This window comes from Taeniopygia guttata, chromosome 14 (genome assembly GCF_048771995.1).
Source record: "Taeniopygia guttata chromosome 14, bTaeGut7.mat, whole genome shotgun sequence".
Taxonomy (NCBI): domain Eukaryota; kingdom Metazoa; phylum Chordata; class Aves; order Passeriformes; family Estrildidae; genus Taeniopygia; species Taeniopygia guttata.
The window spans coordinates 7,816,358-7,839,229 of NC_133039.1; the positions used below are offsets into that span (position 1 = coordinate 7,816,358).

The 22,872-nt window shown below is 49.5% G+C and overlaps 2 protein-coding genes across 8 annotated transcripts in view; one reads left to right on the top strand and one right to left on the bottom strand.

The window, feature by feature from the left end:
- UBFD1 (ubiquitin family domain containing 1) overlaps positions 1–22,872 on the bottom strand; it is a 134,444-nt gene that overhangs the window by 80,392 nt on the left and 31,180 nt on the right. The gene's annotated exons all lie outside the window — the stretch shown is intronic.
- The window catches only part of USP31 (ubiquitin specific peptidase 31), a 29,708-nt gene that overhangs the window by 2,169 nt on the left and 4,667 nt on the right, over positions 1–22,872 (top strand). For all 7 annotated transcript variants that reach the window (XR_012058229.1, XR_012058230.1, XR_003962875.4 and 4 more), the window contains exons 2-16: positions 8,241–8,378; positions 8,812–8,900; positions 9,792–9,884; positions 11,035–11,170; positions 11,699–11,843; positions 12,609–12,792; positions 13,302–13,413; positions 13,628–13,722; positions 14,255–14,332; positions 14,522–14,651; positions 15,945–16,064; positions 16,221–16,446; positions 16,821–16,979; positions 17,309–17,461; positions 18,458–20,013. Coding sequence is in view for 2 of the 7 variants with exons in the window: in XM_030285267.4 (XP_030141127.4) it covers positions 8,241–8,378; positions 8,812–8,900; positions 9,792–9,884; positions 11,035–11,170; positions 11,699–11,843; positions 12,609–12,792; positions 13,302–13,413; positions 13,628–13,722; positions 14,255–14,332; positions 14,522–14,651; positions 15,945–16,064; positions 16,221–16,446; positions 16,821–16,979; positions 17,309–17,461; positions 18,458–19,998 (3,399 nt within the window). In the remaining 5 variants the exon portion in view is untranslated. The remainder of the gene's footprint in view (positions 1–8,240; positions 8,379–8,811; positions 8,901–9,791; positions 9,885–11,034; positions 11,171–11,698; positions 11,844–12,608; positions 12,793–13,301; positions 13,414–13,627; positions 13,723–14,254; positions 14,333–14,521; positions 14,652–15,944; positions 16,065–16,220; positions 16,447–16,820; positions 16,980–17,308; positions 17,462–18,457; positions 20,014–22,872) is intronic.

Here is a 22,872-nt window from a genome sequence, read left to right on the forward strand (position 1 = left end):
CCTGTCACTGCTCCTGAGGTGGTGTGGCAGGAGAAGAAATTGTGGATTTCTCCTGAGTAATAGCAGGAAAAAAGGTTGTGAAAGCATGATTGGCTTCTGACAGCAGAGCTGATAGAAGGGGGAGCAGCTCTCTTTCTAGGCCAGGCTCTGCTGTTCACGCAGGCTGTGGGAGCAGGGCTGGGATACGAGTGACAGCAGGAGGAAGAGCATCAGGGCCAGGGATTAAATTAAGGCCATTTCCGCGGGTGTTGATAACAGAATTTTGCTGTTTGCAGGCGCCGATTACGGTAAGCGAGCGCTGCTCTGCTTGTGGATGGAGCTGGAGCCCATCCATCTCCTACCTGCCAGCTCCCTGGAGGTTTTGAAAAGCCTCTTGCTGGAGGGAGTCTGGTCCCAGTTGATCCAGTTCATTGCTGCATGGTGCCAGCAGCCTGCAGGACTGTGTCATTGTGTCAAGTGCTATTCCCTTATATATAATAATAGTAATATTGCTTCTAATAATAGTAATATTACTAATAATATGAGATTAATGTTTCTAAAGACAGTTAGGTTGCCTGAACCTGCTATTAAATTCAGTTTTTAATTCAGCTTTTTCTCAGCAGCAGATTTGCACAGATTATTTACAAATGTAAACAATGGGTTTAGATTGGAGAAAGGCAAAGATCAGTATTTTCATTCTGGAAACTGTTGCTTCTCCCCAAAACAAGGAAAACATCTCCCCAGTTTGTTCTGCTTAGAGGGTGGGTGGAACATTCCTAATCTGCTTTAATGTAATTGTTTTTAAGGGTGTAAAGTGTTTTCACAGAGTAATTTTTGGGCTTTCCCTCCAACAGTAATAGTCACTGACAGTAATATTTATTTGATCGGTAAAAGGCTCTTTAGTCAGCATGCTTTCCATGTGCTGTTTTGTTTGCTATTTTTTATCTTTTGGCACCAAATGTAGCTGGGCAAAGGCACTTGCTAATTCCTAAATACTTCTCTGCAGGTACTAAATGTATTTTAGGAGAAAGGATAATACTTATTTTTTTGCTCATTCTTATATCTGTAGGCTTTTCTCTTAGAAGAGAGGAAATTATTAAGCATGTCTTAGAGTCCTTGTGGACAGGGGCATTTGAAGGGATGATTTTTGGAATGCCTTTTACCCTCAGCTGGTTTTCCTTGGTAGTGTTTTCTCTCTTTTGAAGTTGGTCTTCAGGAAATAACCCATGTCACGGATCTCTGAATGATGTAGCTGCTGAAACTTAGGAAAATGCAGTTCGAGCAACTGGTTTGTGCTAAGTGGTTCATCTTGTATTTGCAGGTTGAGGGGAGAGCCTGGCAGAGAGCTGCACAGAGAGGGGAGGAGTGCTGACAGAGCAGGGGAGAGCGGGGGTGTAGAAGGACGAGGTTGTAGGAAAGGGTCCCTAAGGACTGGACTGAGAGGTGGAAGCAGAAGGGTTTGGTTCCTGGGTTGGGAGCAGAATGGGAGCACCATGGCAGAGCTGGTAGTTCCTGGGTGTCTCTGCTGAGGATGACTTTCCCATTGGTCCTGTGCTCCTTTTCTGTTTAACAATCCTTCTCTTCCGATTGCTCAGTGGGTTTTGTTTTCCTGCCCGAACAAAGCTGCTGCTTTCATAACAGGGGCCAATATTGCAGCTTGTGCTTCCTCTTTCCCCTTTGTGATGGTGTGACAATGGTGACAAACATCTATTGTATAAGCAGGGCTTTGGGCTTGTTTTTTTCCAGGGAGCTGTCCTGTCCTGCCTGCAAAGTTCCTGGGAGTGTCAGACAGGGAGGACAGAGTGCCCTTTGTATTGCAATACTCGGAGGTGATGGTGGGGGTCTTGGTGAGCAGGATTTTGATTTAAACTAATTGGGCTTGAAAAATTATGATTTTATGCAAATCCTCTGTCTTCTGTGGAGTGTGGGTCTTCTATGAATGATGAGGCTCTTACTGTTTTGAGATTTTCTCTGAGGCTCTAAGGCAGTTGAGCACTGAAGCATGCCAATGTTTAACTAAGACCCTTTGCACGCCAGAGCTGGGATTGCATTTCTTGTCCTACAAGAAGATGGCCTTGGCTGTGACCTGCAGCATGTTCAGCAAATACAGCACAGTCACCAGAACTCAGTTGGGTTGGATTGTCAGAATTGGATCTGAACTCAGAATGAATCCCTGTTGGTAGAGCAGGGATTATTGTGCCAGGTTAAAAGTGATTTTTATTTATTTATTTTTAAACTTATGTTTGGTGTGAGATTTGCAGGTAGCTGTTTGAAAATCATTTCAAGGAGTTTTGGGAATGCATTTGGTGCAAATATCTCCCTATGGGACAAGCAATCTGCCAGCTGTGTTGGACACATCTTTGGGAGTTAATCACTGACTCCTGAGTTATGAAGGAGCTCCTAGAAGTGTTGGCATGGTGAGATCTCTGCCTCCTGTTAAAGGTGGCGTGAGAGCAGCTCTCAGCTGGGGCAGTGAGGCTGTCAGGAGCCTTGTCCTGCTCACGGAGCTTTCAGCCCCAGGCCCTTCTGCTCACCTGAGCCCTTGTGCCTTGCTAATGGGGCCAGTGATGTGTCAAATGTGATCTCCGGGATTGTGTTTTATTGTTGTGCTCTCTGCCTAGTGCAGGATCAGTTATTTTATTCTGGATAGGGTCAACTGCTTATTCCTAAAATATTTCTGCAGAGAGCAAACTGTCCTGCCTCTGCAGAGAGGGATGGAAGAAAGGGACATGAAAGAATAAATGTGAGACCCTTCACCCTGCCCTTCTGGTTGCTTGGCTGTTGGTTCCTGGTGCTTCAGTTTCTGTGTTGCTCTAAAGAGGCTTTGAGTGGGTTAGGTAATATGGGATGTTGAAGTGTTTTTTGCAGTTCAGTCCGGGTGCTTTCAGTGGTGGCATCATACTGAGGAGGTTTGTCCTAGGGCTGCTCTGGGAATTGGAGTTGAAACACTTTCCTTTGAAACAAAAAGCTAGTTACAAATTTTCTACATAGTCTTCCTGATGGTTCTTGACATTACAGAAATGCAGTTCACTGGGATCAAAAAGATGTGGCAGTCTTGCATGTTATGCCTTTTTCTTTTTTTTTTTTGGGTTTTTTTTTTGATGTTCATTATTAATAAGATGTAAGTCCATTACTGCATGTATGGTTTGTTTTGTTTTGCTTATTTTCTTGCCTGTTTTTCCTTACAATTGCTTTACTCGCTTTATACAGACATACTCCGACTCCCCCTGGGAAGGGTTTCCCGCAGCAGATCTGGTTGCTTTAAGGCAGCTGTCTGACTTACCTGTGAAATCCAAATGCTTTTGGGGATTTCTGTACTGTGTTCAAACTTTGATCTGAGTGAGTGCAGCACAAGGCAGGGGAGCCGAGGCTGAGCAGCAGAGTCCAGAGGTCGGATGTGGCTCACTGGGGGGGTTCTGCTAGAGGGGGCAGCAGAAGTGTGGTGTGGGTGCTCCTTTCCAGAGCAGAGGGTTGGGTGAGGCAGGAAAGAGACCCCAGTGTGGAACAGCTCTGCTGCTGCACTGCCAGGCGGCCATGGGGGTTGGCAGGGGCCTCTGTGAGGCTGGAGGGGCAAATGTACATCATTGCCAAAATGTGTTTTTTGTCTTCTGAGCTTCCAGGTTTCTATTTCAGTGCTGCTTGTGCAAAATGACACATGCTGAAAGTATGAGAACTGTGTTGTGCCTGGCAGCCCGTGGAAGCGGTGTGGAGGACGCATGTTCCCAGGCAGCTTAATTGGATCTGTGTTGCCCTGTGCTTTGTGTGGCCACACTTCATTGGAGTGAACCCATTCTTCCTGCCATTTGAGCAAAGCACTGCTTTGCAAAGAACTTGTTTGCATGTGGCTGTGTCACTGAAGTGAATATTTGTTATAATGTGCAATGGGAGGCTTCTCAGAGTGGTAATGATGGGATTCCCCCATCTCAGTTTCTGTGTCCAACTTGGGACCTGAGGCAGAGCCTGGAGAGAGCAGGAGAGGTGCAGGTGTGCAGCTGGAGCACGAGCTCCTTGGGCTGCTGGGCCTCGCCTTCCCGTCTGTCCTCTGCACCAGCATTTACTGATAGTCCTTTATGACCTGCTCCACGTCTGTGCCATTCTCCCCCTCCTCAGTCCCTTATTCCTTTCAATCCCACCAGTTGCTCTACTAGTGTATCAGGAAAACAAGCTCTTGCTGAACAATATGGGATTTCTGCTCTTTGTAAGGGTGAATTCTCCCAACACCAGTGCCGACTCCTGGCGGTGCCTCCTGGCAGCAAGAGCTGCACTCCTGGGAAGGGCCTGGAGAGGAGTGTGCCAGCTGGGGAACACAGCACCCACAACCTGCCTCTGTGCCCGTGCACACTCAGCAGCCCCAGGTAGCATCATCGGGACAAACTTCACTCGCTCCTTAATGAGGATTAACAGGCTTCAGCCTGGAAGGGTGAGAGTAGCTGCTGGAATGAGAGGTGTTAGGCATGGGCTGGTGCAATGATGCTTCTTGTCTGGGCTTGTTAAATGTGGTGGAGAATCCCTCTGGTGCTGCTGTGCTGCTCCCTGTAGTGCTCCTCATGGCTGTGCTTCCTGAAGTATTCTCATAAGGACTGTGCTTCTTCCCCTCTGCATTGCACAGGGCAGGACTGCGTGGGGACACGGGCTGCCCATGGAGCTGCCACATCCCGTGAGGTGCTGTCTCCAGAACCCTGGTGCTCTGGATGCCCACAGGGCAAGGGAGGAGTGTTTTGTCCTGCCCTGGCTGCTGGGACAGACCTCCTGTCATCAAAGCTCCCTTTTCCCTGTTTGATGCCTGTGCTAAGGCCAAGTCCACAGTGATCTGCCCCTGAATGGAGGAGCTCCCTTCCTGAGCCCTGGGGCCTGAACCACGCTGCTGGCTGGGTACTGGTCTCCCCAGAGTAGAACATCTCCAGAGAGGGGAAAGAGCTGTCTGTGTGTGAGCAGAGAGGGTAATTCAGTAAGTGCTTGTCTGCCGTAGAGCTTCTCAAACGCAAAACTGTGGCTGTGGGCTTAAGAAAGAGAAACAACATGCCTGAGCATAGCTCACTGTTCAATAGGAGATAAAGAATAGCTTTTCTCTCCTCTGCATGTGTGTCATTGGGTTAGGTCTCTGATGAGCTGACTTTATCTGTTCATGTGCAGAATCCTTCCACAGTTGCTTCCTAGCAGGGCCACACTGCAAAGTAGCAGACTGGCATTTTTCCTCTAGTTGTCTTTGTGATCTGGGTCAATAATAGCAGCAAAGAAGAGGCCAGTAGTTCAGCTCTGTTTTGGTCTATTTATTGTATCTGTTTAGAGCAGTAGATGAATTATTATTGAGCTGTTCAGGATGGAAGAAAAGGCCGTTGCTTCTGTTCAGGGATGGCCAGTCTGGCTGCTGAGAGGCTGCGGTCCCCCATCCATAGCACGGGGCTGTGGGGACCCCCAGCTGCTGTGCAGCCCTGTCTATTGCCCAGGGCTGTGGGGACCCCCATGGTGTTCTGCCTGCTGCCCTGAGCCCACCAGGGAACAGGGAGGTGTGTGGGGCTGTGTTTGGTGCTGACCCATCAGACTGGGGGTCCTTTAGGAGTTCCTGGTATTTGTCTCAGTTGTTAAATTGTTCATTTGAGTTGGCACCTCTATCTCTCTTAATGAAATTATGTCCCTCAGCGCTGAGTGTTCTGACTGTGTGTCCCTTGTTCCCCCCACACCCTGTGTGTCTGGGGTTGCTGCCTCAGCCCCTGACATGAGCTGGGAGGAGGGCACATGGCATTCCCTGGAGCACCAGCAGCAGGGCTTTTGGCAGTAATGGACCCACTTGTAGCTGGCAGAAGGTGTGAGTGACGCTGGGAACGTGCTGCTGGTGCTGGAGTGTTTGTTTAGTAGAGCCTCTTGTGAGGAAGTTGCATCTGATATTTTGTAGTGCTTCCTGAATCACTTCCAACACCTTGTGATGTGTCTCCACAGGCAGCTCTTTTTCCTTAGTCCTCTCAGGCTGCAAGAGTGTTGAGAAAACCAGAGCAATTATCATGGAGATGCTTCTGAGCCGAGAAGTGGCACAGATACGGAGCGGGGCACGTGACTGCTGTGCATCCGTGGGTTCACTGTGCTTGGGATTGGTACAGACTGGCTGCCCCTCTCTGGGGGCACTGCGTCCCAGGGACACACATCAGTAAGAGCCAGGGAGCTCTGGACTGGAGTGACGTGCTGTGCCTCTGGGGAAGAGGCAGTAACAAACACTACTAGCCTGGATCCCCAAAGTCCTTGTGTTTCTGTAGAGGGCCCCTCCACGTCTCCTTTTCACTTTAAATACTGGATTTGCTTCCTCCCAGCAATGCCAGGAGCCTTTTATCGTCAGCTGTGTCTGGACAGGCCCTAGAAGTGCAGTGACAGTGCCTGTTGGCTGAGCTGGCTGGGACAGAGGACGCCAGATGAGGCTGCTGGCTCTGGCTGATGGGAGAGCATCAGGGCCTGCTCCCATCCCACTGCTCGTGTCTTGGCACAGAGGGGACACGGCTGCTGTCTCAGCACGTCTTTCCCTTGGCTCTCTGGTCAGCTCACTGAGAAGAATGAGCCTGGCTTTGCTGTGCCCGAGTGCTGCTGGAGCCCTGCTCCCTCGGCGGGAGTAAGGGATACGATCCCTTGGCGCTGAGCTGGGCACGGTGGGGTGGGAAGGATGGGCACAGCTGCTACAACTCAAGTGTGTTACTGTAGGAGCATGGAAGGGTTCTGGAGAGATGTATGAGGTAACCACTAGGCTGGACTGCAATCTCAGCTTCACGTGTTAGTGATTGATTTTCAGTTTGAAACTTGACACACTAATTTAAGGGCTAAATTGAATTTTCAGTGTAGGTTTTTTTGAACAAAGTTAATGTTTGCAAAGCAAGTCTCAACATGTATGCCTTACATTCTTCCTTGCATAATTGACTGGGTGCATTCAGTTCACCTTTTTGCTGAAGAAGGGCAAGAGGTATCAGGCTGGTACCTGAAGACACATTTTTAGATCCATTTTATGGATTGTATTTTATATTTTTTTTTTCCTGCCACTGGGTTTTGCATTGCTTAACAGGAGCTAGGAGCAGAGAAAGCTGTTCGGTCTCCATTAATCTTCAAGTGCCCACAGACTGCTTCAAATTTCTCTCCCCCATGAAAAGATTTTCAGTAGCATCCCAAGCTGAGGATTACATTGGACACCAAGCAGAGGTGCTGGGGTCACACCAGTGTGGCACAGAGTGTTGGCTAGCAACCACTCCCATGGTTCAAGCTGTGTGCACATACTTTGTGTGGGAGAGTGCTGGTCCCTGCACAGCAAGAGCAGTAAATCTGCTGTCAGAAGGCCTGCACATACGTAATGAGAGCAGATTATTTCTGTTTCCCATTATTTTGCAGCCTTGAGACAGTGGACGGATTATAGAGCATAGAGCGTATATGTTTATCAGTCGTTTCCTGCGTGTTTCATCACCACCCCGCTCCCCGGTGACCCCATTTTCAGAGGGATAAAGCGAGCAGCCCAACCTCATTTCTCAAATCTGTTGCAAAGTCTGATTAGAGGAGTGGAGGAGCTCTGGCGCGAGGTGCTTGTGCTTGTGCAGCCTTCTGGGCCTGGGCTCTGCAGTCTCCCCACCCATTCCTGCCCTGCAGGTCCTGTCTGGCCTCTGCTCGTGCACTGTCCCTCCTGGGGACCCGGTCAGCAAGTCAGAGTCCTGTGGGAGCAGTTTTTCTCTCCGCAGGTGTGCCAAGGAGGTAGGTGCAGCACAGCATGGGATGGGTGCTGCTCCAGCACTGGATGCTCTGGGGTGCCATGGTTCTTGTGTCCAGGGAAAGCTGCATCTCCCTGGCTGGGATGGCAGTAGGAGATAGTGTTTAGGATGAGTGAGTTATGCATAGTGGAGTCTTGATACCCAGTGGAAAAAATTCCATGGTGGCCTGTGCTACTCCTGTGCTTGGCAGGGTGCTGATGGGAAGTAATTTTGCTCTACCTGCATGATGATGATCAGACTGTAGAAGCGTCTGTGATTTAGATGTCCTGATCCTGGCTGAGTCCTGGAACTGTGGACCTAGATTAGCATTGAACACCTGCATCAAAGTTTTAGGAGATGTGTGACCTCACCAAAACCACAATGAGCGAGACTGAGTGTGTGGGCATTAGGAAATTAAATCGTTGTTTTGCTTCAGCTTGAACAGAGGATTTCATGAGGGCAGGAGTGTCAGGTGCTGTGAGGCAGGGGTGGGTGGGATGGAGTGGCTCGGGTCTGCATTGTCTGGTGCTGCACTGTCTCTTCTCTGGGCAGAACATTGTGTCCAAGAACGCGATGCAGTACCGTGGCAACGCCCAGCACGATGCCCAGGAGTTCCTGCTTTGGCTGCTTGACAGAGTCCACGAGGATTTGAACAACGTGGTGAATTCCGGTGGCATGCCTCCACTCAAGGTGAGGGATTCTGCTGGGGGACAGTGTGGGAGTCTTAACTTTGCACACAGGCTTTCCTTTTACAGTAGTTTTCCCCATTGGCTCCTCAACTTCAGTAGTTCAGGTGGAACAAAAGCGTGGGTTAAAATAATGTTTGTTTCTGCCCTGGAAATGTTGTTCCAATAATCCCTAGCGAGTGCTCCCTGAGGCAGTTGTGTTTGAGTGGCTCTGCAATAGCCAGGAGGTGTTACCAGCCCCATGCCCTTCCCTGCCCTCCTCACCTTCCTGTATGCCCACCCCTGGGAGCAGAGTGTGCTTGGCAGTTAAAAATGCTTGTGGCATTTTTCCAGTGATTTTGGCTAAGGAAAGTAAAATTTGACTGGGGTTCTGGAGCCACCTGCTTTGTGCACTCCCCGCACCTGGGTGTGCCTCAAGGTTTGTTCCTCTCTTTTAGCCGCCACTGGAGGATGATGTGCTGCTTGAGGGCCCAGCCTTTCCCATCAGTAGCACTTTTGTGCAGGAACTCTTTCAAGCCCAGTACAGGTATGGTATTTTGTAAATTTGTTGAATGTATGGCTGACCCCAGTATAATTCTAAACTGACACTAGCCCCCAGTACAGCTGGGACTGGTATCACTGTGTTAACAACTGTTTCTGAATTCCTTCTGAACTAAGACCTTGCTCTAGAGGAAAGAGTGAATTTCACTGCTTCAGAATTGGTATATTCTGTGTAAATCTGCAGTATGTACCACTACACCTGTTCCTGTGCATCCTGAGAGTGAGTCAGCTTCACGAGCAAAGGCTCAGGAAAGCCTAGTGCTGTGGGGCTCACCCTGACTGTCAGAGGGAAAACCCATGGCAGGATCTAGAGGTGCCTGGGAGTGAGGGATCCCCAGTGTGTGCAGAGTGCTTGTCATCTGGCACTTGGGAATTCTGAGCTGAAGTTACCATTGTCCCTTCAGGGTTTTCCCTTGAGTTTCCCTTCTTTCTGGGAAGAGAGCTTTCTAATTTCAGAGCTACTGAAAGAGAACAGCTGAATCACCTGTATTCCTTGATGGCTTGTGCCTGTACTGCTGTAAGAGTTAAAATTGCTGGGCTTCTTCCCCAGTATTTGCCAGCTTTTCCTTTGCAAAGGCGAAACCTTAAGCCTGGTCTAAGACACAAAGCCATTGTAAGGTGCAGATTGATTCTGAATGAGAATGGAATTCTGGAGAATGAGGATGGACTCTTGTCTGGAGCCTTTCCTGTGTAAGAGCTGTGTGCACCCCAGTGCTGACTGTATCTGTCCCTGTCCTGTAACTTCACCTCTCTCCAAAGACAAAACCCTTCCAGGGTTTCCCATTGGATCTGCTGTTGGTGAACGTGGGATTTGATGGTTTGTGCATTCCCAGTGAAGTGAGGTGTAACTGTGCCCTGTTGTCCATGTTGGTCCCAGGTCCTCCCTGACGTGCCCTCACTGCCAGAAGCAGAGCAACACCTTTGACCCCTTCCTGTGCATCTCGCTGCCGATCCCTCTGCCGCACACTCGGTACGGAGCTGTCCTGGGTGCAACGTTGGCTCTTTCCTTTCCTGTGCATCTCGTGTTCCTTAGTTTGCTACAGCAGGAAGGCAATACCAGCAAAATCTCTGAAAAGTCATTTAAAAAGATAGATAGGACCATAGTGAATTTAATGTTTTGCTTTGAAGGTAAAATGGAAAATTGAGGCTTTTACGTGAAATGTCTATCCTTCCTATAGAATTAGTTTTGGGAGAAAAAAAATCTTTGCTTCACATAACCAAAATATTTGCTTTTCACTTGATTCATAGCATTTTAAAATTAAAAAAGGGAAAAGGATGAAGCACACTTTGTTTTTTGAGTACAGCCTCACTGATCACTCCAATTTCAAAAATTGAAGTTAAAAATCTTTCCTGCAAAATGTTTTGCTTTTTTGAAAGACAGCTGATGCAAATACAGAAAAAACTTCAGGGGAGGAAAAAATCCAGATAAAACATTCAAAGTGAAGATAGAGGTTCACAGCAAAACTACCTAAGGTATAAACAAACCCCTTCACCTGGTGTTTGCATTCAGAAGATTTGTGTAGGTTCCAGAAGCAATGGAACTGTGATGATAGGGCAGATTAAACATTGCTGTCACATTTTGCTCTGGAAATCCCTGCTTCACCACTGGGTGGAGGCTGAGTGGGCTGTCCAGGGAAGGTGTCCCTTCCCTCTTCTCTCCCAGCAGTGCTGCTGGCTGCTCTTGGAGGCAGGATTGAGGGCTGGGAGGCAGCCTGTTCCCAGTAGCAGCTCTCCAAGTCCTTCAAGGTGCTGTCTTATACTGACTGTCCCAAGCTTCCTCACTGGATCCCTGCTGGAAAACTGGTTGCCTTCTCATAGACAGTTTTGGTTTTAACTTTGTGGGCCTTTTTTGAGATGTTCTGCTTGTGGGAGTAAGTAACACCAGGCCATATAGTAGGAAAGGAGTGTGTGAATCAAACACCCTTGTCTGGCTGCAGCTGAGTGCAGCTCTGGTGTGAGGTGGATCTGGACAGTCAGGAGGGCCCTGTCCCTGGTGGGCAGCCTGGATGTGCCCAGGGTGGGCTGAGGCTGCTCAGGCAGTGCCCAGGGTGGGCTGAGGCTGCTCAGGCAGTGCCCAGAGCTGCTCAGCCCAGCCTGGCAGTGCCCCATGCTCTCCACAGGCCACTCTACGTCACCGTGGTGTACCAGGGCAAGTGCTCCCACTGCATGCGCATCGGGGTGGCCGTGCCCATCTCCGGAACGGTGGCCAGGCTGCGGGAGGCTGTCTCCTCGGAAACCAAGATACCCACGGAGCAGGTAATGGCCGGGGCTGCCCACCTGTGTGGGCACCTCCCGCCCTGCAGTGGGAGGAGAGGGGAGGCTTTTGTCCCTGGTTGGATACATAGGAATGGAAACTGGCTGCCAATGGTTGAACAGGGAAACAAGGTAGTGGTGGAAATCTGGATCATGCTTTTCCCTGTGTATTGGCTGTTTGAATCCTAGTGATGTTGGAATAGCCCTCAGTGCAGTGTGCAGACCTGCCTGATCCCATGGTGATCTCTGCATGCTGGCAGTGAGGCAACCTCTGGGCACCTACAGCGAATTCCTCTGTAGGAAGAGCTTCAGGAAAGCTGTTGAATTCCACCAAAGCCTCTCCATATGTTGCTTTTATGCCAGCTTCTCCCAGTTTATGGCTATCCTTTTCCCCATTCCTTTCTCTTGGCTGATGACAGGATGTCTTGACAAGTGCCATCCCTTAGCAGGAGAACCCCAGCTGAGAGATGAGGCACTGAGCTGAAAGCAGGGGTGGTTTGATGGGTTCTGGTTTGCTTGTGGTGCCTGCAGATCGTGCTGACAGAGATGTACTACGATGGGTTCCATCGCTCCTTCTGCGACACGGACGACTTGGACACCATCCACGAGAGTGACTGCATTTTTGCCTTTGAGACCCCAGAGATCTTCAGGCCTGAGGGCATCCTCAGTCAGAGAGGTGTGTCAATAACTCTTAATGCCCACCTCGGGTGACTAGTGAGGGACGTTTGTGTGGGAAAAGAATGAGTGCCACAAGCTGTTGATGTTCTGGTGTATTGATTTCAGCTCTGACTTTGTCCAGGCTCATTCCAGAAGATTTAATAGTGTTGTCAGCTGGGAGGTTATCAGGCAGTGTTGTACACTCCTTTCTGCCTCTTCTCAGGGCTGATGCTGCAGGCCAGGGTGGCTTAATGTGAAATCTCTTGTCAGGCTTAATTTAAAGGCCTGCTAAGGGCCAGATGAAGCCACTGAAATTGTGTTACTTAAAATCAGATTGCTAGTGATGAATAAACAGTCTCAGGAATGAACAAACACTTTCTCTTTCCAAGCTCAAATTCCCTCAGCCTCTGCATGTCCCCTCAGTGAAAGGTAATCATGGTATCCTGGGCAGATGGAGTGTAATCAAAGGCAAATTTTATTATTGGAAGTAGCAAGTTGTGTTCTCAGCACTTCAGTTTTTCTTGCGGGCAGTAAAAGCTGAGAGTGCTTGTACAACCTGCTGTGAAAAATCAGATGGGGAGCACTTGCATATAATGTCCTTCTCTAAAGAAACAGTCACTGTGAAAGGTAGTTGCTCTTTGAAGCCTTTGTCCAGGTGATGAAAATGCTCCTGATTCCATACTGACCTGCTCCTCTGTAGCCCAAGGAGGGCTTCTTGAAGGGGGCATCAGGACACTAAAGGCAGATGTCATAATGAAATGTTTCCTTTCTCCTAATTTTTCAGGAATACATGTGAACAATAACCTGAATAACTTGAAATGTGGCACTGAGCACTCCCGAACAATAGCTTACTCTCAAGGAACGGTGAAGTCTGGAAAACTGGAGCAGTCCTGTCCTAAACTAGCAGCAAATGACAAGATTGTCTTGCTGGTGTGTAACAGAGCGTGCACTGGACAGCAGAGCAAAAGGTGACTGGCAGCAGCGTGGTTGGAGTTACTTTTCTGGCTGCTTCCTAAACTGACCTGGATTTTACTTTCCTGTAGTACAGGCTCCAGGTGAAGGAGCAGCAGCTTGCATCCCTAGCTCACATCAGGTGCTAAAGAACATGTTGATGAAAAAGTATTAATGGGTGCAGCAAAATATTTCTAATTTTGGTGAACATCAAGTATTGCATTACTGTAAAAGAAACAAATGCAGCTTAGTTGAGAGGATACACCACCTTTGTCTGGTTTGAGAGCAGCATGTTTGACCAGGCCCTGTTATGGGTGGTAATTTTTAATTGGAGTGAAAATGGGGGGAGGGTGAGAAGTGAGAAACAACCATTCCAAAGGCATTTGTATCAACTGGAGCCTGAGAACTGCCTCAGCCTCTGAAGCTTCACAAAATTTCACATAAAGTTCTCCTGTATAGTTTAGGGTTCTGATTGCTAAACAGGATAATCTTTTAATTGTTCCTCAAATGCTTCTCCTTCCCATAGGTTTGGCTTGCCCTTTGTGTTGCACTTGGAAAAAACAATTGCTTGGGATATTCTGCAGAAGGAAATACTGGAGAAGATGCAGTATTTCCTGCGGCCTGCAGCCTGCTTGCAGGTGAGGCAAATGTGAGCTGTTGGATGCACAGGTTGCATTGCTGTACCTCAGCCCTCTGTCAGCTCATTGGCACAGGCATATCTGAGACCTCCTGTGTTTGCTTTGTCATGTCAAATGTGTTTTAGGGTAAAGTCTGAGCTCACTGCCCAGCCAGTGGGCAGGTGGGCAGGTTGGGTTGGAGCCGCTGAGGTGGTCTCTGTTCTCTCTCTTGCAGGTTTGCCCATTCAGCTTGCGAGTGGTCAGTGTTGTGGGCATAACATACTTGCTACCTCAGGAGGAGCGACCCCTCTGCCACCCAACCGTGGAAAGGTGAGCTGGCCCTCATGTGCTGGGTGCTTCCCAGAGTGGAGAGAGGTGTGTTAGCTGGGAGCTTGGTGTTTGCCATGCAGAAATGAACGGTCCTGGTGTGGATGTGTGGAATGCTCTGCAGAGGCCTGAGGAGCAGGGAAATGAGGGAGCATCCTTAGGAAGCTGTGTGAGAATACCTCAGTTGTGTGTCATGCCATCTGTAGTCTGTCCTCCCTGGAAATGGAGAACAGAATGAAAATATTACTCTCACTATTTAAATTTTTTTCTTGTGCCTGTTATTCTTTGAAATGTTGGTAAATGCCTGTTCTGTAACAAGTGTATGTTGCCTGACAGAACTCACATACTTGGGTGAAAGCATTTACCAGCTTTGCCAAGTGTTTTGCTGTGTGAATTCCTTTTGCTCCTTTGCAAACCTCAGCTGTGGGAGTGAAGGAAGGGTGAAGGGCTTGTGGAGTGAAATTACATGCATGTAGAAGATGATGTAGACTTTGGATTGGAAGATGGTCTGACTTATTTCTGCTCCTCCCTGCAGGGCATTGAAGTCATGCGGACAGGGGGGAACTGCTCATGTGAAATTAGTGGTAGAATGGGACAAAGAAACTAAAGATTAGTAAGTATGGAGCAAAAGCTTTAAACTGTGTTCACCTCACAATTGCTGCTTGCAGCTTGCTTGTATGAACTGTGCATCCTTCAGCAAACATGAGACCACTCAAAGTCCACGTGTGCCCAGCCCCTATCTGCAGGGACAGCCTGGGGAGCAAGGGGATGTGCTGGTAAATGTGGTGTCTCCCTGATGCAGCTTGTTTGTGAATACAGAAGAGGAATATATTCCAGACTCTGAAAGCGTCCGCCAGCAGAGAGAGCTTCATCATCAACCTCAGATCTGCACTTTATCTCAGTGTTTCCAACTGTACACCAAAGAGGAACAGGTAGATACAGACTGTGTACTCTGGCTTGTTCACATGCTGCAGGAACTCCCTCACCCCAGGCAGCTCTTTTCTGCTTGTGCTTCAATCTTCATTGATTCCGTGTGACAGGAGAATAGATTTGTAATACAAGATTAGTTATCTGTGCTGTTAGCAGAGCTCCTCTGCAGTGAGAAGGTTGTGGGAGGTCCTGCTGCTGGGTTCTTTGCTGCCCAAATGTTGATAATGTTGATACCAGAACTTAGTTCTCTCTTTGGTAATTTCCTTCTGTGAAATTTGTAAATATTATAAAGGGTTAGGAAAATGTGGCTTCATGGGAGTGTTCTGGAGTAATTGTGTGTTCCCAGGCTTGAGCAGGGCTGGTGGGCCCTGGCAGGCACCACTGAGTGGGACCTCTCAAACAGCAGCACAGTGACAGTGACAGCAGCACAGTTCTGCAGGACGTGGCTGCTCCCCTGCTCTGGCTCTGCTCACTGTGTGAGGCTGAAGAGACAGGAGTGATGGTGTGCCCCAGGCAGGTAGAGAGGGCTCTCACCTGGCCCTTGCCTGACACAGGGAAGCCATCTGAATTCCTTTGGTAGTCTCTAATCTGCTGTACAAAGGGCTCGTCTGGAGGTAGTCTTTGGACCCAGGCTGAGCTGTAATAATCTGAGAGCTTCTCTCTTTCACAGGTGGGGGAAGAGTTGTTTGACAGCTTAAATCTCTGTGGCTGCTGAGTTCTCTGAGCACTGGACTGTGGAGGGAGGCTTGGGGACAGGGAAAGTCTTCAGTATGTAACTCTGTGCTGTTGGGACTACAGAGGAAGAAGAGGGTTCCCAGAGGGCAGTGAAGTGTCAGAGGGACATCCAAAGTACACCTTTCTTCTTTCTGTTCTGATTTTTTTTCTGCTTTTTTATCCCTGCTTTTTTTTTTTCCTACTGCTGGTTTTCTTGTGAGAATACTTTTCAGACTGCCAAACCTGCCTGGTTTTTGCCTTGGTTTTTCCTTTTCTTTCTTCTCCACTTCCAAGGCATTGGCATTTATAAGGTGCAAAAAGGGCCTCTGCACAGCAGCACTGGCTGAATTCTGCCTTGCAGCAGGAAGTGCCTCCTGAATGAGGCACACGTATCTCTACTTGTCACTTTGAAAAGCATCACTGGGAGCCCTGCATCTCCAGTGAGCTTTATAAATGCTGGAGGGAGATGAGGCAGAGGGGTCAGTGTCTGCACTGGGCTTGGGGCAGCAGAGGAACAGTGGTGTGGTGCAAGATGCTTTGCAATTTGAAAACCAATACGCCCTCCTGCCTATTCCTTGTAGCTTGCCCCAGATGATGCATGGCGATGCCCACACTGTAAGCAGCTGCAGCAGGGTAGCATCACACTGAGCCTCTGGACCTTACCTGATGTTCTCATCATACATCTCAAAAGGTTTAGGCAGGTAAGGATGCCTGTAGTGTTGCTGGAGGACTGCTGAGTGCTGTGAGTAGACTCCCCTTCTTGGAAGCAGCCATTCTGCCCTGTGTGTTCCTCACCTGGGGTTTTCCCAGGCATGGTGGCCTTGGCCTCTGCAGCTCATGCTCTTCTCTGTACACAGGAAGGAGACCGAAGGATGAAACTTCAGAACATGGTTAAATTTCCCTTGAGTGGTTTGGATATGACTCCTCACGTTGTGAAACGCAGTCAGAGCAGCTGGAGCTTGCCATCGCACTGGTCACCTTGGAGGAAACCTTACGGCCTCGGCAGAGATCCTGAGGACTACATTTATGACCTGTACGCTGTCTGCAACCACCATGGCACCATGCAAGGCGGACATTATACAGGCAAGTGTCCTGCTGTGCTGTCTGTGGTGGGGCCTTTCAGGGAGAAGCTGGTTCTATTTCTGTATGGAGTCACAAAGGGAGTCACTGATGGAAGCAGTGTCACAAGTTACAGAAGGTGAAGTGAATAGAGCCACCCCTAATTATCTGTTCTGAGTGGTAATGGTGGACAAAGAAAGTCCTGAAATGTAAGCTGTTTATGTTCTGGCAGCCTCAAGCTTCCATCTTGCCAGTCAGACTGGAAGATGATGCAAGAATACATCTGTTCCTCTCATAGTCCGAGTCCATCATAGCAGATAACCTTATGTTAAATGTCATATAGTGTACCTGAGAGCAGTAGGAGTGAGAGAGTCTTACAGTAATGCATTATTCCTTAGCATATTGCAAGAATTCTGTTGATGGCCAGTGGTACTGCTTCGATGACAGTGAAGTTCAGCAACTTTCTGAGAGTGAAGTCTGCAAGCAGACCGCTTATATCTTGTTCTACCAGCGACGCACAGCGATCCCCTCGTGGTCTGCCAACAGTTCCGTGGCAGGTAAGCCCTGCTGGCACTGTCCAGGGTGGCTCTAAGTTGTCTTTCATGGGTTGCATGTGTTGGTGGAATCCAGGGTGAGCTGTGGGCTGACCGCTGGGCTGGCACACTGCAGCGGTGCTGACCGCTGGGCTGGCACACTGCAGCGGTGCTGACCGCTGGGCTGGCACACTGCGGCGGTGCTGACCGCTGGGCTGGCACACTGCGGCGGTGCTGACCGCTGGGCTGGCACACTGCGGCGGTGCTGACCGCTGGGCTGGCACACTGCGGTGGTGCTGACCGCTGGGCCGGTGGGGCTCCGCGCGCGCAGCTGACACTGTGGCTCCCTGCAGGCTCCACGAGCTCGTCGCTGTGCGAGCACTGGGTCAGCCGGCTCCCGGGCAGCAAGCAGCCCAGCGTCGCCTCGGCCGCCTCCTCGCGCCGCACCTCGCTGGCCTCGCTCTCGGAGTCCGTGGAGCTGACCGGGGAACGCAGCGAAGATGACGGTGTGTATCGCTGCTGGGACACACTGGGCCGCTTGTCCCTCTGTTGTGAGATCCGTACTAAACCAGCTGCAAAATCTGTGGCTGCAAGGAACGGTTACTCCAGCAGCTGAGAGAGGCAAGAGCGGGCTCGGTGGGAGCACAGGTGGGCTTCTGTCACATGTGAAAGGTTGGAGGAGAATGGGCAGGAGCCTTTCAAAGAAAGCAAATGCCATCAACAAAATCTCTGAGTCAGGAACTTCTTGTGCTTGTGTTCTCTCTGGGTCTCACTGCATCACCTTTTCAGGGTGGCTGACACAGTCCTGACGAATTTGGCACAGGTATTAATTGCTTGCTGTTGTGCTTATGGAAGGTCCTAGGGAGGGAGGGAGATGCAAATTCACTCATGTATGCAAGTTACTGTTCAGTTCCTGGCTTTGCCTGGTTCCTCCACACATTGTCTTGTAACTTCTGAGAACCCAGAGCTTCATGGGTCAGTCAGAGAATTTGGAAGTTGGTGTGGAGATATCCCTGCAGCAGTGCTGTGACAGCTGTCAGGCCTGGCCATGGAAGTCACACTGCTAAAATAATTATATTTTGTGTTTCTAAATACAATTATATCACTTGATCTAGAGGTAGGAATCCTACTTTGCCTTTCACAGAATGCTCTAGGAAATATTCTTTAATACAGAATCATAATCCTAGCTGGTGATCTTGCCAGTTTCAAGGACTTTTGAGATGCAAACCTTGTGTTTGATCTGCTTTTCAAGGATGAGAGGAGAATCTGGGTTATCAGTTGGAGGCTTCAGACAGCTACTCCTGGGTGACCCCTAGCAAATAACAGTTGTTGGATTCCTCATTCAGCTTTTGTGCAAGAAGCTGTGCCTGCAGCCTACATGGAGAGACACATAGCGTGGTGTGGGTGGGCTGCTTGGCTCTCGTGGGGAAATGTGGATGGGTGGGATAAACCAGCTGCAGCCTTGGCTTTCCCACTGAGGTTGTCACTTGCTTTCTCTGCAGGAGGATTTTCAACTCGACCATTTGTAAGGAGTGTCCAACGTCAGAGCTTGTCATCCAGATCCTCTGTCACCAGCCCACTGGCAGTGAGTGAAAATGGTGTCAGGCCCTTGTGGTCACTCTCTGCAAAACTGCAGTTCCGCTCCAACTCCCCATCACGCTTCTCTGGAGATTCCCCAGTACATACCTCTGCTTCCACTCTGGAGAAGATTGGGGAAGCTGCTGATGATAAAGTTTCCACCTCGTGCTTTGGCAGCCTGAGGAATCTCTCTAGCAGCTACTTGGAGCCCTGTGACAGCAGTCGGCGAGAGCACAGGACAGCTCGCAGAGCCCCTCTAGCTGTCATGGAAGGGGCGTTCAGGGAGGAGTCCGTTGTAAGGACATCTAGCTCAGACCTTTCAGATGGGTATGGTAAAAGCTCTGTGCAGCCAGACAGGAATCACCCTGCTCTGGACCCTTTTGATAACAACAATCAAATCGCCTTTGTTGACCAGAGTGATTCTGTGGACAGCTCCCCAGTGAAGGAGGCGAAAGCCCCAGCTGGGACAGGGCTGGCTGCGGAGAAGGTACATGACACCCCTAGGAAGGGTCACGGCTCCAAAGGAGCTTCTGAGCCAGACAAAAGTCTGAGGAAGGGAAGGACAGTCTTAGCTACCCAAGAGACCAAAGTCTCTCGCTCTTCTCCTCCACTGAAGAGTTCCCAGAAAGCTTCTCGGTCTAGAAGTAAGACAGACTCCTCTAGGGTCAGCGGGCGACACGGGTCTCCTGCTCCCACGCAAGCTAGGAAGGACCACAGCACAAAGCCCCTGGAGGCATCTGTCCCTTCAGCTGCACAGAAGCAGAAGTCAGGTTCTTCTCCATCCTCCACGGCTGCCAAGAAAACCCCATCAGGCCCATTGACTAAGGGCTCTTCCTCGGGGAAGAGCCGGACTTGCGAGCGCAGCCTCAGCCGGGAGGGCTCCAAGGTCAGTCTGGGGTCGGACAAGACGAGCGTTACCAGCAGCTCCAGGACGAGCTCCCCGCGGATCAGCCACTCCCGGAGCGACAGCAGGCCGGCGGACAGCAGGCACGTGCGCAGCTCCTCCATGGCCAACCTGCGCTCCCCAAACGCTGCGGCGCGCTCCGGCTTGAAGAGGGACAGCAAGTCGGAAGAGAAGGGTTTGTCTTTCTTTAAATCGGCCTTAAGGCAGAAGGAGACGCGGAGGTCGGCAGACCTGGGCAAGACAACAATGCTTTCAAAAAAGACAGGGAGTGTTAGTTCCAAGTCAGGCAGTAAAAATGTGCTGGAGGACAAACCAGAGAAAGGTGGTGCCCCACCAGCCTCTCAAACCAATGCCAACATCACTACAAAAGAAAAACTTGTCTCAAAAGATGCCACATCTAACAAACATTCTCTGTTATCCAGTCGCAAGTCCAAGTCTTCCCAGCTAGATCCTGGAGTCCAGTCTCCTCCTTCCAGTGGCAAGCAGTCTGCTGACAAGCCGCTGAAAAAATTACCTTCCAGCATGCAGGTGTCTGCACGGCCTTCTCTGGAACCTCAGTGAAATGCTGCAATCCAGGTGTCTTTTCTTCTGCTGAGAAGCTAATTTATTCTGAGCTCTTGTTTTTTGTTCATGTGCCTAATGTATGTTTTGAGGAGAAGTTAACTGCAAGTTGTTAAAGCGCCTTTGATTCTGCCATCAAACCAAATAGCCACAGGCAGCCAGCACTGGTGCAAGTAGCCTAGCTGGAGTCATTGTTGAACACGAATGCAGCTGTCCCATAGCACTTGTACAGGAGTCTCTGTTGAAAGTGCAACAACTTTCTTCAGATTTGAGGGTTGGGACCTGACCCCCAGTTGTACTGACACTGGTGTGCTTTGTTGAGCTGTGAACTGATATTCCTTTGGTCTTGTTCTGAGTGGGCTGTGTCCACACTGGTGTATGGCCTTGTTCTGAGCTGTGGAGGATGCGAAGGAAACTGGAGAGACTGTCGCTTCTTTCTGCTCTCAACTCTCTGTCCCTGCTCCCCTCCATTTCCAAGCTTTCTAAAGGGCAATATTTCAACACTAATGTTGTTTCTCAGGTATATACTCAGCCAGTATAGGAGGGACTAGCATTAGTGACGGACAGAAAGGTACCTGTGTGTCTCTATGCACGTCTGTGTAATAGATTTCATTTTTGCATTCCAACAGCAGGAAGTTTGAAATGTAACCTGCAGTTTTTGTTGCTGCGTCTGTGAAGAGTTTTGCTTTGTCCATACCTAAGGCAACCTCTAGTCTGTCCTGTTTCACTACTTTCTTCTGAAATGCTCTACTAAACAACAGAAGAAATCCCTGGGCAGCAGCTGCTGGCCTGCTTGTCCTGTGGAAGCAGTGCCATGGGAGAGTTCTGTCCACACACCTGGATGGCCATGATGCTATCAGGATGCCCCTGTTCAAATGCCTGGGAAGCATTTCCCAATGTGCTCAGACCCTTATCACAGTGGTGTAATTAAGCCTCCATTATCTCTAGGGGTGATGTTTAGATCGAGTGTCATCCTGCCTTTTCTGAGCATGCTTTGACAGGCCCCTTTGTGTGCGTTGGAGGGGCAGTTTTTCTGTTAGAGAGTGCTGTACATTCTTCCCTCTGGCATGCTTGTCCCCTCCCCATGGGTCTGGCTGCCACATGTCCCTCAGTGGAAGGTTCCCCTTCTTGTTTGGAGGACAACCTCCATTAGGGTCAAAACACTACATCTACTGATGTCTTTGTTTACATGCCCTTCTTACAGGGGAGATTCCTCAAGTTCTGTAAGGTTCCTCTTAAGTTGGATTTCTTAAGTCCTTTTACATGTATGTGGTGTAATCCTTTTTTTAAATTCCATGAGATTTTATTGATGTGCTGCATATTCTTTATGTGCACAGCCTGTCGTGTAGGTTGTGGCAAACTGGGCAATGTGCTGGGCACGCTCTTTGCTGAGTGAGGTCTGTGCCTGTCCAGTGGCAGGGCTTTTCTGGGCATGGCTTGGGGCCAGGCACATGTGTGCTCTGTCCCATCAGCATAACAAACTGGCCTCTGCCACCTCCCTTGCTGAGGGCCTGTTTGCCCTGCAGGACACCTTGCTGCTCTATGATCAGTTTTCTGCTCACCACACACCTGCAGCAGATTTGGGAGGGAAGGGCTGGGGGTAGCTGGCTCCTCATGTGTGTGGGGCTGAGCTGGGAGTGCCATGGAGCTGGGTCAGTGTGTGGGGATGAGCCCACCTGCCATGGAACCCTTGCAGCGTCCTGGTGGTGTCCTGCTGCATCCCCGTGACGTGCTCCAACAACAGCCTGCAGGTGTAGTGCCCTGAGTGTTCAACCCAAACATATCCCCTCAGTGCATTCCTTCGCTCAGGCATTGTTTCAGTCTCATTTATTGCAGCAACAAGAAGCAAAGATTGCAGTGCTTGCTTCTGAAATGTATGACTTGGATTATTCTTGGATTATTTTCTGTTATATCCAGCAGAGCAGATAAGACTTGCTTCACATTGCAGTACTGAAATTACTCCCTGAGATGTTGATGTTGAAGTATTTGTTTAAGGTTTTATCTGTATTAAGGTCTTGCACTGTCTTGGCTCTTCTCTTGTAACAACTCTTCTAGCAAGAATGTAATTCCGGTGGCTTACACTGACTCGGGTTGGGATCTTTTAATAGACAGAACTACTTTCTGTGCGTTTTGCCATGGACATTTGTGAAAGGTTATTTTTATCAAATGACTTTTTTTTTTTTTTCATGTCATCCTTCACAGAAGGAGTTTAAACTGGAAGCTGGTCTGTGGGTTTTGAGGTGGTTTTGCTCCTGTGCTGCATTCCTGACTGAAGGGAATTTGAAGCCATGTCCAAACCCATGTTTTAGCTGAACACCAGTTCAGTGTTTGTATCTGTAGCAAGACAATGGTCTTCGGAGCTCTCCTTTGGGTAGAAGGGAGATAGAGGTCCTGGTATTCCAGCAGCTGATAAAAGTACCTAAACCTCTGCAGTCCCATGAGATGCCAATCTCACTCTCCTGCTGCACATTCTCCATAATTCCTGATGCTGATTGCTGCCAGCTCCAGCACTATCTGCTCTCTTTATGCAGCCAAACTGGATTTCTCTGTCCCTCAGGAGCAACAGCTCTGTGCACAGGCTCCTTGCTCTGCGGAGGAGAGTGAGTAGGCAGGAGGGGCTGCACTGGCAGTACCCCCATCTCTGAGCAGGTGGGGTGTGCTCCTCTCTGGTGGCTTTTCTGCTCGGGAGGACTTGGCTTGGGATGTCCTCAGGGAAAATGGTTTGACTTACCAGGGTGCACCAGAGTTTGTGCGGGACATAAGACACACTTGAAGCGTGTGCATGAGCCTGTGGGAGTGGGGTCCCTGCTCCGTGCCTGTGCCAGGGCCCTTGGGAACAGCTGCTCTGTCACTCCACATCTCTGCTGCTGGTGT